The following is a 13,976-nucleotide window of genomic DNA, read 5'->3' on the forward strand; positions in this document are numbered from 1 at the left end:
TAGAAGTGCTTATATTAAATTTCTCTTTCATGTCTATTTATTAAGTTGGTAGAAAATCTATTAACTTCTCGGAAAGGACCCTAAAAAAAAATACCCATGACTTAGAATTATGAGATGCAATTGGATTTCCTTTTTAATATTTACTCTTCTAAAGGATGTCTCAGCTTTCAGAGGAGGACAAGATGTCACTTTCTAGTGTAACACCAACATTCCTTTTTAATATTTAGAAACACTGTGATCGACAGAAGGCGAATCTGCGAATTCGTTTCAGGCCGTCCCTTTTCCAACACGTTGGTCTGCATTCTTCACTCACAGGAAAAATTCAGAAACTCACGGTTAGTGATTTAATTTTATTTTTCTCATGCACAGACAATTTGCTATTTAATGTATAATCATTGTTCTTCTTAAATATAAATAAGCTGTATGTTATAGCTGATTCGCTGTTGTACAGCAGAAACTAACACACATTGTAAAGCAGTTATACTCCGATTAAAAAAAACAACAACAAAGCAGATAACTAATAAGGACCTACTGTATGGCTTCGGGAGCCCTATCCAATATTCTGTAATGGAGTAGATAGGAAAAGAATCTAAAAAGAAGTGGATATATGTATATGCATAAGTGATTTACTTTGCTGTATACCTGAAACTAACACAACATTGTAAATCAACTATACTCCAATAAAAATTAAGTAAATGAAAAGAAGCGATTCTGAACAAATAAAAAATAAGCTGTATGTTGCTTAATAGCATATATGTCTTTCCTCCTAGGATAAAGATTACATGAAACCATTACTGCTCAAAATCCATGTAAACCCCCCTGCAGAGGTATCTACTTCTTTGAAGGTCTACCAAGGTCATACACTGGAGAAAACTTACATGGGTGAGGACTTCTTCTGGGCTATAACGCCAGTAGCTGGAGACTACATCCTGTTTAAATTCGACAAGCCAGTCAATGTGGAAAGGTAGGTTCTTATTGAAATAAAATTTGGTCTTACAATTTAGACCTTGTCTTCACAATGTGATTTGTGGTAGGATTTTTTTTTTTGTTTTTTGGTATATGTATGTAACACATATAAGGAATCAATGAGTCCTAAATGTTAGATTATAAAATATGTGGGGTTTCCCAGGTGGTGAAGTTAATAATTCTCCTGCCAAGGCGAGAGATGTAAAAGATAAAGATTCGATCCCTGGGTCAGGAAGATCCCCTGTAGAAGGAAATGGCAACCCACTCCAGTATTCTTGCCTGGAGAATTCCATGGCCAGAGGAGCCTGGCTGGCTGCAGTCCGTGGGTTCACAGTGGGCACTCAGGCACGCACGTGAAATACATTTCCTACAACTCAGTAATATCATGGGTGGGTTGCTTTCAGATAGAACACTGGCATTTATTTAGTATGTTAGATAAATTCTGTTGGTATTGCTGAAAGCATATTTAGTATAGATTTTTAAAAATATACTTGTTTTTATTTATAACTTACCTGGTCACACTGGGTCTTAGTTGCAAGATGCAGGATCTTTTGGCTGTGGCCTGTGGAGTTGCAGGGAGCATGCAGTCTTAACTGTTGGACCACCAGGGAAGTCCCTAGTAGAGATTTCTAATACTCTTATGTGGAACTCTTCCTCAGAATCTCCAATTCGTCTTCCTGCCCTTACCTTAGAATATCCCTTAAGATTTGACTGTGAGCTGGTGGATGGCCCAGCAATCGGCTGAAATGATAAAATTTATCAGAGTATGACTATTCCTAGGTAGTGATTTTGCACGTGCTGGATGACTTTTAGTATATGCCATGGAGGAATTTACAACCCTTTTCTTTTTCTTTTTTTAAAATTAGAAGATAATTACTTTACAATATGGTAATAGTTTTTGCCATATGTCAGCATGAATGAGCATTAGGTATATATATGTCCCCTCCCTCTTGAGCACTCCTCTCCCCACCCCACCCCTCGAGGCTGTCACAGAGCACTGGCTTTGGGCTCCCTGCATCTGCACTGAACCCCCCACTGGCTGTCTGCTTTACACGTGGTAATATGTATGTCTCAGTGCTGTTTCTCCCATCTCGTCCCCCTCTGCCCTTCCCCCACTGTGTTCCAAATGTCTGTGTCTCCTTTGCCGGCTTGCAAGTAGGATTGTCAGTACTATCATTTTAGAGTCATATATATGCATTAATATACGATATTTGTCTTTTACTTTCTGACTTATTTCCCTCTTATCCGTCTTATTAGAACTGACTCAAATGCATTCCTTTTTATGGCTGAGTAATAATCCATTGTGTATATGTACCACAACTTCCTTATCCATTCATCTGTTGGTGGACATCCAGGTTGCTACCATGTCCTACCTATTGTAAATTGTGCTCCAGTGAACATTGGAGTACATGTGTCTTAGAACCCTTTTCTGTGATTGGGGTTTATGTTCACTTTGAAAACGTTGGGGCTTTTTCTTTCCCATTTTTCACCTAACGGTCACAATTCCTTCAATCTTTCCCCTGTTTTGGGTATGTTCCCCAGACTGTCTGTGGCATACTTACATATAATCCCCAGAATAGAATATAATTTCCTAACCTGTGGCATATGGTGTTATGTGTTTTCCTGTGAAGGCCATTTGATTTTTAGAATTTGTCAAATATTTGACCACCTTAATAATTCTTTTTAAGGTGGTCAGTAACAATGCATAGCTACGTGTAATGCTATTAATTTTCTTTTCTTACTCTAAGCTGATTCTAAAGAGGAATTTAAGCATAAAAATGTTATAAGCAATGGGAAGATCACTGGCAAAACATATTAAACTTATGAGTAATATTTTTCACTTATATAAGTATTTAATATTGGTTTTATTGTTATTTAATGTTCATTTTATACTGTATAGTGGAACTCTGCCCTGAGAGGTATTGTTCACCACATTTTCATGAGTCATCCTACAATCAGAAACAACAGTTTTCACTTCAACAAGAATAGCCTGAAACCAATTTATGGGTTTATTTTTAGCACATAAAAATAGTTCCATCAAAGAATCTGCTAAAGAGCTCATATATTGGAGATCAAACTTAGTAACAACAAATATATTTACAGTAAACCTCTGTGAAGTAATATTTATGATGACTCTATTGCGGGCACTTTTCTAGTGAAACACAAGTCTTCTAAAGTAACAGTATATAAGAATTTTCTTGACCTTCCTAGGACAGAAAAAAGGGATTACTGGATTTTTGCCATAATTTACTCGCTGAGAGGGAAAGTAGCAAAATTTATTAATACAGAAAAAATATTCTTTCTATAACATATGTGTGCATTATACAAAAATTTTAAAGTGTGAAAATGAGGAAGGGACTTCCCTGGTGGCCCAGTGGTTAAGATTTTGCCTTGTGATGCAGGGGCTGTGGGTTGGATCCCTGGTCAGGCAGCTAAGATCCCACAAGCCCTATGACCAAAAACATAAAACAGAGGCAATACTGTAACAAACTCAATAAAGACTAAAAAAGGTTCACATAAAAAAAAAAAATTTTTAAAAATACTGAGGAAAAAATCATAACCCCAAGGAAACCATTATGACCATATTGGCACCTTTTTTTCTTCGTAATTCTGTATATTTTCGACATTAAGACCATGGTCTACATGTAGTTTTATATCTTACATTTTCCATTATACTCTGTTGTGACTCACAAATATTGAGTTGGTCCAAACGTCTATTCAGGTTTTCCCATAGCATCGTATAGGAGAACCCAAACGAACTTTTGGGCCAATCAAGTATTTTGATGACTGCACAATATCTCATTGCGTGGTTCTACCATCGTGTACATCTTACAATGTTAAACTTTTTAGGTGATATGGAGGTTTTCACTATAAATAATTACATAGTGAACACCTCTGAATCAGTCTGTCTTAACTCCAGATTATATTCATGGGCTCTTTTCTAAAAAGTGGCTTCCCTGTCCTATGATTTGGCATTTATAGTTGTTACTGAATGGCCTGTGGTTATATGACATTCTGAGTCAAAGATACCTTTAAAAAAAATGTATTTCATCTGGAAACTCTGGGAGTTAGTTTTGGTATATTTAGCTTAGAAGCAGCTTCTTATTAGGGTCCCCTGGTCTGTGTGACATTTGAAAACCAAATTCTTGCCCACAAATACCATACTATAAGGGTATCATAACTATTCTGTGACTATTATTCACTATTTTTAACATATAAGGTAGTTTTAGTTAATTCTCAGGAACTTTCTGGTATAACTGTGCGAGATAGATGGAAATAGCTGATTGTATTGAGGAGACATGGGCTCAGAAAGCTTAACGAAACTTGCACAAGATGAGAATTCCAGGAAATGAGAGATCCAGGGAGGAGCCTCTGACTCCTTACCATGAGCTTTTAACCACTGAACTTCACTAAAGTCAAGTTTTAGGTTTAGGCTTAGGTATGCTTTGCACCCTATCCAGCTTCCACCCTTTCTCACACACTTTGGACGTACACACTAGTTTTCAAAGTATCAAAACACTAGAACATTATACCCATAGAGTATTTGAAAGGGTTGGATGGTATCATCAGCTCAATGGACATGAGTTTGAACAAATTCCAGGAGATACTGAAGGTTAGGGAAACCTGCCGTGCTGCATTCCATGGGGTCGCAAACAGGACTTAGCGATTGAACGACAGTATCATGTAATCAGTCATGATATCCAAAGATTTGTTAATGTTGACAAATGGAGTGATTCTGATATTTGGAATTGGTTAATTCACTTTATCTGTTCATACCAAAATTATTTATATTGGCTAAAACTAGTCTCTGAACTTGTCACAACTCCTTGCTGTCCTAGTGAACATTTTGTCTGATAACAAGATCCAGTAGTGGGACTTTCCCGGTGGTCCAGTGGTTTAAGAGTTTGTCTTGCAAGGCAGGGGGCACAGGTTCGAGCCCTGGTCAGGGAACTAAGATCCCACGTGCCGTGGGGCAACTAAGCCTGCGTATCACAGCTACTGAGGCCGCGTGCCGCAATGAAAGATCCTCCATGCTGCAGCTAAGGCCCAATGCAGCTAAATAAATAACAAATAAATATAGAAAAAAAGATACAGTAGTGTTCTTTAGCAGCTACAATTGTCATTTCCCATCAAGAAGTTTATATACTTAAAGCAGTGTAAACAGCAACAAAAAACTGTTATCATTTTTTTGTTTTTTGGTCTGTTAAGTGCATTATTATGTTAGCAGCAAGCATGCCCCTCTAACAGAGGAGTTGACATATCGTCCTTAGTTTTTTAATATCCATGCAGCTATTCAGAACACATGATGTGTAGTTACAAATTCTAGTGTCGACCTTATGCTAAGGTAAAGGCCATCTTCCTGAATCTTTGTCAAATCTGATTCATATTCTTATTTTTATGTTTGTCTTTCCAGTTATTTGTTCCATAGTGGCAACCAGGAACATCCAGGGGATATTCTGCTCAACACAACTGTGGAAGTTTTGCCTTTGAAGGTATGACTATGTTTCCCCCTCAGTTTCCTTTGAGAACTAATACTGATAGACTTGATTTGAGGCTCTTCTTGCTTATGAAAGAAAATTCTCATGATTGCAGGACCTTGGTGGTGAGTCATACTGATTCTTGGGAACTATGAAACACCTAGTATATTGTCCTGTTTGCCTTATTCATAGAAGGAGCCTTTATTTTGTTTCCAATTGGAAGATTACTTGGACATTTGTACTGGGAAAATAAATGAATCGTTATTTGATGTTAATGCTTACTTGCTGTTTGTATTTTGAATCCCAAAACACCATGTAGTTTCAATGCCTGTTGGATAATACAGAAAATTATTGGTCTTTTAGGAATGCTTTGGAGAAGGAGATGGCAATCCACTCCAGTAGTCCTGCCTGGAGAATCCCATGAACAGAGAAGCCCGGTGGGCTACCAGTCCATGGGGTCACAGAGTCAGACACGACTGAGTGACTTTCACAAGGGATGCTTAACATCTTTCTAGTTAACACACGGTTTATTACCTCTGTCTGTTTTTAATAGAATACTGCATTCTATTAAATTGATCTAAATTGGGAAATAATTAAAATCTAAAATTCCTAGCCAACAGTATATTATATACAGAGTCAGATGATGGTTTAATACAAGAGCACTTAACATTAATAAGCCTTTTGAGGTTCAAGACTGAAATGGCATTTTCTCTTCAGAGGTAGCTGTGCCACAGATGTCACTTTTATGTTTATAAAATGGATTAATGACTTAGATTTATTTTAAATAGAAGTAATTATTCATGTCTTTGTTCTGTTTTAGAGTGAAGGTTTGGAAATCAGCAAAGAAACCAAAGACAAACGATTAGAAGATGGCTATTTCAGAATAGGTGAGACTCACTTTGCTCTGGGAAAATGTCCTTTCCTTTGCTGAACCTAGTCCTAAAGTAATTTTAAGTTCTTTTCAGATGTTAAGCAGGTTTAGGATTATATATACCAGTGTTCTCTTTTTATTGTTCCCACGTTCTAGTACATTCTTTTATTGTTATCTTGACCCAACTAGGATTTCAGAGCAATGGTTCATTTCCTGGTTCCTCTTTCTCTCTCTCTGCTGTTTCATTGTCGTCACTGGCAGATAATCCATCTTCAGCCGCCTTCTGCAGGCTCATACTGGATGCCCTTAGCAGGCTCCTCTCGTGGTCTCAACAATACCCGAGGGCCAGAATCCATGCCTTTAGCCCTGCGTCCCCGCTGAGCTTGAAGGCTCTACTGAGACACCCGTTGAAAAGCTTCCTGGAGGCCATGTGGCCATCTGCCCTGGGTGTCTGTAGTAGGGACATTCCTTTATTGATCACCGTGGTTTGTGCCATCAGTGTTCATCTAGCTGCCTGGTCTAATCTTGGGAGACACCCCGAAATCCCACACCCCTTCAGTGTCCATTAGCATAAAATATCTGTATTAAGGCCCCTACATGTGCCTGAGTTCTGTTCTGAGAGTGTGTTCCTAAGTCCAATTTCTTCGTTAAGTCCAACAAAGTTAGCCTAGGTGCCTAACACAATCAGCTACATAGTTATTGCTGTTCAGTTGCCAAGTTGTGCCCGACTTGCGACCCTGTGGACTGTAGCCTACCAGGCTCTTCTGTCCATGAGATCTCCTAGGCAAGAATACTGGAGTGGGTAGCCACTTCCTCTCCAGCGGATCTTCCCCATCCAGAGATCGAACCCGGGTCTCCTGCATTGCAGGCAGATTCTTTATCACCTGAGCTACCAGGTATATAATAGTAGAGCCCATCCCTTGATAGACATCAACTCAGTGAATGATTACATGTTTTCTTTTACTTAAATTAATGCTTTTCCTAGTGGTATGCAGAAGAGACTATATTGGTTAATTACTATTGTAGGTATACAGAACAGATACATTCTTATAACTCTCCAGCAGTTTTGTTTTGTTAAAATAATTTTATTTATTTATTTTTGGCTATCTGGATCTTCGTTCAGAGAAGGAAATGGCAACCCACTCCAGTGTTCTTGCCTGGAGAATCCCGGGGACAGGGAGCCTGGTGGGCTGCCATCTGTGGGGTTGCATAGAGTTGGAGATGACTGGAGCGACTTAGCAGCAGCAGCAGGGTCTTTGTTGCTGTGGGGGCTTTTCTCTGGCTGTAGAGAGTGGGGGCTACTCTCTAGGTGCAGTGTGTGGGCTTCTCATTGTGGTGGATTCTCTTGTGGAACACGGGCTCTAGGGTGCTTAGGCTCAGTAGTTGCAGTTACTGGGCTCGAGAGCATAGGCTCAGTGGTTGTGGCACACGGGCTTAGTTGCTCTGGGGCATGTGGGATCTTCCTGGACCAGGGATCAAACCCGCATCTCCTGCACTGACAGGTGGATTCTTTACCACTGAGCCATCAGGGAAGCCCTCCAGCAGCTTTATGTTCAGTGAATATCACTCAGTTTTTGCTACAAGGCTTGTGCAATAACTCTGACTAATTTCTATGTCATTTTAGTGGATTAATGAGTTTAATTATTTTTATATTTGGGTTATATTTTAGCCCACTCTAGAAATGTTCATAAAATTAGCTGTGTATGTGAGACATTCATTAACCCTATTAACTGTCAGTTATTTAATTTCTGAGAATGTTCCACGTTATGAGAGTAGCATAGAAAATAGAGACATTTATGATTAAATGTCTCTGCAGTAATTTGAAGGTAATGGCCATCTAAAACATCAACTCATACATATTTAGAACCAGAAGAGAACTGTTGGGTGATGAGACCTAGGAACTTGTAGAACAAAAGCATGCATCAGAAGCAAAAGCAACTGATTTTTTTTTTCAACCGAATATAAAAAAATCTGCTCCGTTAAGAAGCATGCTTTAGTGGAATAATGTGTGAGGGGCTTCACAGACCTTCTTCTAGTGAGTCTACCATAACTGGTAACAGTTATTTTTCATAAAAGCACACCAAATGAAGAACCATTTACTTATAACATCTGAATCTCAGTAAAAACATTAAGAATCTGTGGCATTAGAGGGACTTCCTCGGTGTTCCAGCAGTTAAGACATCACCTTCCATTGCAGGGGAATAAAGGTTCTATCCTTGGTCAGGAAGCTAAGATTCCACATGCCTTTTGGCTAAAAAATGGAAACATAAAACAGAAGCAGTATTGTTACAGATTTCAATAAAGACTTTATTTTTAAAATGGTCCACATCAAAAAATCTAAAAAAAAAAAAAAGTTTATGGCATTGGAGCTCTGACCACTGCCTACTCTGGCCAAGCTCCGTGACACAGAAAATCCTCTCTGCTTGTCCAGCCATGATTGCTGAGTCTGCCTCCTGCCAGTTCCTGCTCCAGGGCAAAGGCAGGCCACCAGCATCTGTCATCTCCCCGCGCCCAGCTCCCTGTTGCAGAAGCGCTATCCAGACCCTTGGAGACCTGAGGGTCCCTTCCTCCACCCCACCTCCATTCCTAGGGCAAAGTTTCACTGCAGGCCTGGCAGGGCATGAATTCTTGGTCCCCATTGCCTCTTCCTGCCCACTGGGCCCCTCATGCTGGGAGAAGTCAGCAGGACATGAAGGGCTACTGGTGCAACCCAGAGGTTGTACACCTCTGCTTGAACAGCAGGAGTGTCACTTTCCCCCAGCTGCTGTCCTTGCCAGGGATCCTGAGCAGTGGTGCAGAGGTATGCTCCAGAGGAGAGGCAGCCCATCAGAACAAGGAGCTCCGTAGCTCGCCCTAAGCGGACTGACTTGGAACAGAGCTTGGGGAAGTTCATGCCCAAGGGTGCTGCGGAATATGATGGAGATTTATGGTAAACAATTGGGAGGAAACTGGTAGCTACATTCAAGCTAAACTGTAGCCCATACAGTAGGTCATGACAGAGAGAACCAGAGAAAGAGATAGGTAATAAGAATCCTCTTGGGACTTTCCTGGCCATCCGGCGGTTAAAACTCTGCCTTCCAGTGCAATGGGAACAGGTTAGTTCCCTGGCCAGGGAATTAAGATCCATATGCCGTAGGGTACAGTCGAAAAGTTAAAAGAAAAAAAAAAAGAAGGTAACTACTGTCCTAAATTTTGTGGTTACTGTTTCCATCTATGCTTTTAATATGCGTGTAATATACCCCTGAATAATGCATAGTCTTATTTTGTTTATTTTAAAATATAAATGATTGTCATTCTGTAATCTACAATTTTTTGTCTCTTACCATTGTGAGATTCAACCATGTGGATCTGTGTATCTATGGATCATTCATTTTCACTGTTGGATAGATCTCCAGAGATGATTACATTACTGTCCTGTTTGGTCATAAAGTTTGTCTTCATCTTTTTGCTGGTCTGAAAACTTACGCACATGTACTAGAGCTTCTCTCCAGTGTATGCTTAGAAATGGAAGTAACTCACAACTTCATCATCTACAACTTTACTTCATTCTCTCTATTCTTTCTTCATTCTTTTAATTGGCTGCCTAATATTCCCTTGTATTAGCATGTCCTAATTTAATTAGTCAGTCTGCTAATCATTGCTACTAAAATCGTCTGCCATTTTTGCTACAGTCTGTATATGCTTTCTGCACATGCTAGAGTATTTCTTCAGTATAAAATTGCTAGGTGAGAGGGTTTTAATGAAGCCAGTCTTATCATTTACTAATTATTTTTCTAATTAAATGAACTCATCAGGTGACAGATTCAGGTACCTCATAAATTAAAATGTTTCAAGTTCCACAGTATTTTTCAGCCCTGAATCCACTTCCTAACTAAATATTAAATAGTACTGTTTTCGTAGCAAACATTCCCTCAGTTCAGTTCAGTTCAGTTCAGTCGCTCAGTCATGTCTGACTCTTTGCGACCCCATGAATCGCAGCACGCCAGGCCTCCCTGTCCATCACCAACTCCAGGAGTTCACTCAGACTCACGTCCATCGAGTCTGTGATGCCATCCAGCCATCTCATCCTCTGTTGTCCCCTTCTCTTCCTGCCCCCAATCCCTCCCAGCATCAGAGTCTTTTCCAATGAGTCAGCTCCTCACAGGAGGTGGCCAGAGTACTGGAGTTTCAGCTTTAGCATCATTCCTTCCAAAGAACACCCAGGGCTGATCTTCTTTAGAATGGACTGGTTGGATCTCCTTGCAGTCCAAGGGACTCTCAGGAGTCTTCTCCAACACCACAGTTCAAAAGCATCAATTCTATGGACATACTTTTATGAAACAAATATTAATAATTTTTAATAAAAACATTACTTAGGAAGTTCATATGTTGAATATTTCCTGTGCAAATGATATATGTAAATGTGTAATTGAATCACTGTGCTGTGCTCCTGAACGCTGTAAATCAACTATGCTTGTGTGCCAAGTGGCTTCAGTTGTGTCCGACTCTTTGTGACCCTGTGGACTGTAGCCCGCCAGGCTCCTCTGTCTGTGGGGTTCTCCAGGCAAGAATACTGGAGTGGACTGCCGTGCTCTCCTTCAGGGGATCAAACCCTCATCTTTTACATCTCCTGCGTTGGTGGGTGGTTTCTTTTCCACTAGCGCCACCTGGGAAACCCCAAAACTATACTCCAATATAAAATAAAAATTAAAAGCAAGAGACATGATTATTCAAGAAAATGAGTATAAACTTTACCTGTATGGTTTTCAACTTAAGTGTGTGTTATCTTATTTTGAGCCTGGTCATTATGTTTTGAGACTTGATAATTGACACATCATTTAACAGCACAAGGGTTAGCTGCTTGTTTGAATGGCCTGTGAGCAAAGAATGTTGAAACTTTTTTCATTGTTTATTCTCATTGTTAAGTGGTTGAGAAAAATAAGAATAGTGCTATGTCATGATATGTAAAAATTAGAAAATATTCCCATTTCAGTGCCCATGAATAGTTCGTTTAGAACATAGCCGCGCTCATTTGTTTCTGTGTTGTCTGTGTGTGTCTTTTTGCTACAGCAGCAGAGATAAGCGAGCAGTTGCCAAAGAGATGGAGGTGGCGCTCCCATTGCTTTGAGTTGCTGCTCAGGGTACGACCAATAGCGCTGATGCATTACAATTTGGCAGGGTTTGATGTGCCACACACGTCACTCTATTGTGACATTAAAAAAAAAAAAAAATTACCAGTGATTACCCTTCAGGTAAAAACAAGAGAGTGGATTTTGAATGTTGTGCTTTTTAACACAGTGGAATATGGGTTCTTTTTACAAAGTTAGATGGCACATCATTGTGTTGACTGTGTAAAGGAACTGTACTTAAAGAGTATGTTACCAAACTAACCACTCACAAAATATCCCCAGCTCACAGGAAAGCAATGGTCAGAAAAACTAGGAAGTTTAAAATACATCTCCTCACTGAGAGAGTTTCTTCACAAAAATAAAAGATTCTAATGAGGCTGTAGCCAAAGTGGCTCACGTGTTAGCAAGCAAGAAATCCATTCACCAGTGTTTAGCTGTAACAGCCAGGGATACGTGTACAGAGAAAATAATCTTATTTCAGACCATTAGACTTTCAGTAATAACTTTTGATTGAGGAGTTGGGGACCTTGAGAGCAATGTCAGTAATCAAAAGGCAAGCAAATTATTTGAGTAGTTTTTTTTTTTTTTTAGCTTGAGTTGATAGATACTACTGCCTTATCTGTTAATAACTGCTGCCTTGCTGTTTGGAGTCAATGCCAGGTTTGAAGTGACTGAAGAATTGGCCTCTGCGAATAGTCTGTAGAGAACAAGGGCAGGCAAGAGTGTTTTCAGACAAGCTGAGAAGACAAAATTTGTACAACCTGAAGCGGAATCTGCTAGGATGTGTTGCAGTGAATGGTGGTGAAAATGATATTTGTGCAGGAGAAGGGTCTGATGGACAGAGTTACAAGGCTTGCAGAACTAAGTGTTTACTGCTGTATTTAAATGGATAACCAACCAGGGCCTGCTGTATCGCATATGGAACTCTGCTCATTGTTAGGTGGCAACCTGGATGGGAGGGGAGTTTGGGAGAGAATGGATACATGTATATGTATGGCTCAGTTGTTCGGCTGTGCACCTGAAACCATCACAGCATGGTTAATCAGCTATAAATGTAAAATTAAAAGTTTTAAAAAGCCGTAAGGTGTTTCAAGCCCGTGGTTATCTTATTATGTGTCGATAGATGCTTTACAGAGTGTTTGAATCTGTCATGTATGATTAATTTATTGAACTAGTAGTATTGCCAGTGAATTTTATTCACTCTCATTGACTTCATCAACATCAGTTCTGTGAATTTTTGTCAGAAATAAGAACTGAATATTCTGACTTGCCCTACCAAACAGCAGTTCTGGGGCTTAGCAGTGATAAAATTTTATTTATTTATTTTTAAGCTCTGGAATAAGAATTGAAAATTTTCCAAGTGAGAAAGTTTTTGAGTGCCTTAGACTGTGGTTATCTTTTTGAAAATAAGGTTTTGCTTCAGACCTGATAATGTTTCTTAGTGAATTCAACCTAAAATTATTAAAATAAAACAGTTCTTATGTGTAAAACTTATATTTCATTCAAGTCACTTTGGTGACACCAAACTGCAGGAAATATCAAGCTAATTGAGGAGGTTCCACCTAACCTTTGATTGGAAGTGATTCATCTATAATGTTATGATAAGGTAGATATCTTTTGAAGAAAAGACTCTTAATAGAATTTGACGCAGATACCTTCCAAGTCATGGATATGCTCCATTAAATCTTGTGCTTATGGATTAGTAACATTATTTGGCAGTATCTTATTTAGGCTGTGTGAAAGGAAAGCTTAAAGGTATATCAAAATCTCATATGTTATGTGGCAGTTTGGAGGGGAGGAGAGTCTGGGGGAGAATGGATATATGTATATGTATGGCTGAGTCCTTTTGCTGTTCACCTGAAGATATCACAACATTGTTTATCAGCTATACTCTAAAATAAGTTTTTTAAAAAGTCAGTGGATAAGCCATATCTTTTAATGCTATACAAATTATTTCAGGACTTTTTTACTTTACCAAAGAGTGTTGCACAAATGTTTAATAGTAAATAAATATGGATTGAGAAAAATATTTTAAATTGAAAAATAAATCTCTTCATAGAAAGAAGCCTCATTATAGATCCACATTAACAGATTAATATTTGTGATCAATTTTAATAAGGAACATTGATTTTGTCCCAGTTAATTAAAAAAAAAGATACTGAGTTATTTTGAATTTCAAAATAAATAAAAATAAAAGATAAAATACTTAGTTGAAAATTTGAATTTCATCAATAAAAATTTTATGGAAATTAGGTTTTCTCTTTTCCTATACAAGTACCTGTGTGATATTATCAAATGCCCTCTTGACTCACAAAGCCTAAAATATTTACTATCTGCTATTTTAGGAAGTTTGCCAATCTCTGGCTTAGAGCAGTGTGACTCAGAACAACCATTTTTCTGACACTTTTTCAACAGTGTTTTTGTTTTGTTTCCTTGCTGTTTCCTCACAGCAAGAAAAGTAGAATAGAGAGCTTATTATCTTTTCTAGAAGGTCTTGGTCCTTATCCTTGCAGGAGAGCTTTATGAGCTTGTCATTTATAATGGAGTTTTATA

General features: G+C 38.8%; 1 protein-coding gene across 2 annotated transcripts in view; it reads left to right on the plus strand.

Moving 5' to 3' along the window:
* MGAT4A (alpha-1,3-mannosyl-glycoprotein 4-beta-N-acetylglucosaminyltransferase A) overlaps positions 1-13,976 on the plus strand; it is a 118,401-nt gene that overhangs the window by 103,318 nt on the left and 1,107 nt on the right. For both annotated transcript variants that reach the window (XM_068989020.1, XM_068989027.1), the window contains 4 exons: positions 228-335; positions 771-964; positions 5,381-5,459; positions 6,265-6,331. In XM_068989020.1, the coding sequence (XP_068845121.1) occupies positions 228-335; positions 771-964; positions 5,381-5,459; positions 6,265-6,331 (448 nt within the window). The remainder of the gene's footprint in view (positions 1-227; positions 336-770; positions 965-5,380; positions 5,460-6,264; positions 6,332-13,976) is intronic.

Source organism: Capricornis sumatraensis, chromosome 1 (assembly GCF_032405125.1).
Source record: "Capricornis sumatraensis isolate serow.1 chromosome 1, serow.2, whole genome shotgun sequence".
Lineage (NCBI taxonomy): Eukaryota > Metazoa > Chordata > Mammalia > Artiodactyla > Bovidae > Capricornis > Capricornis sumatraensis.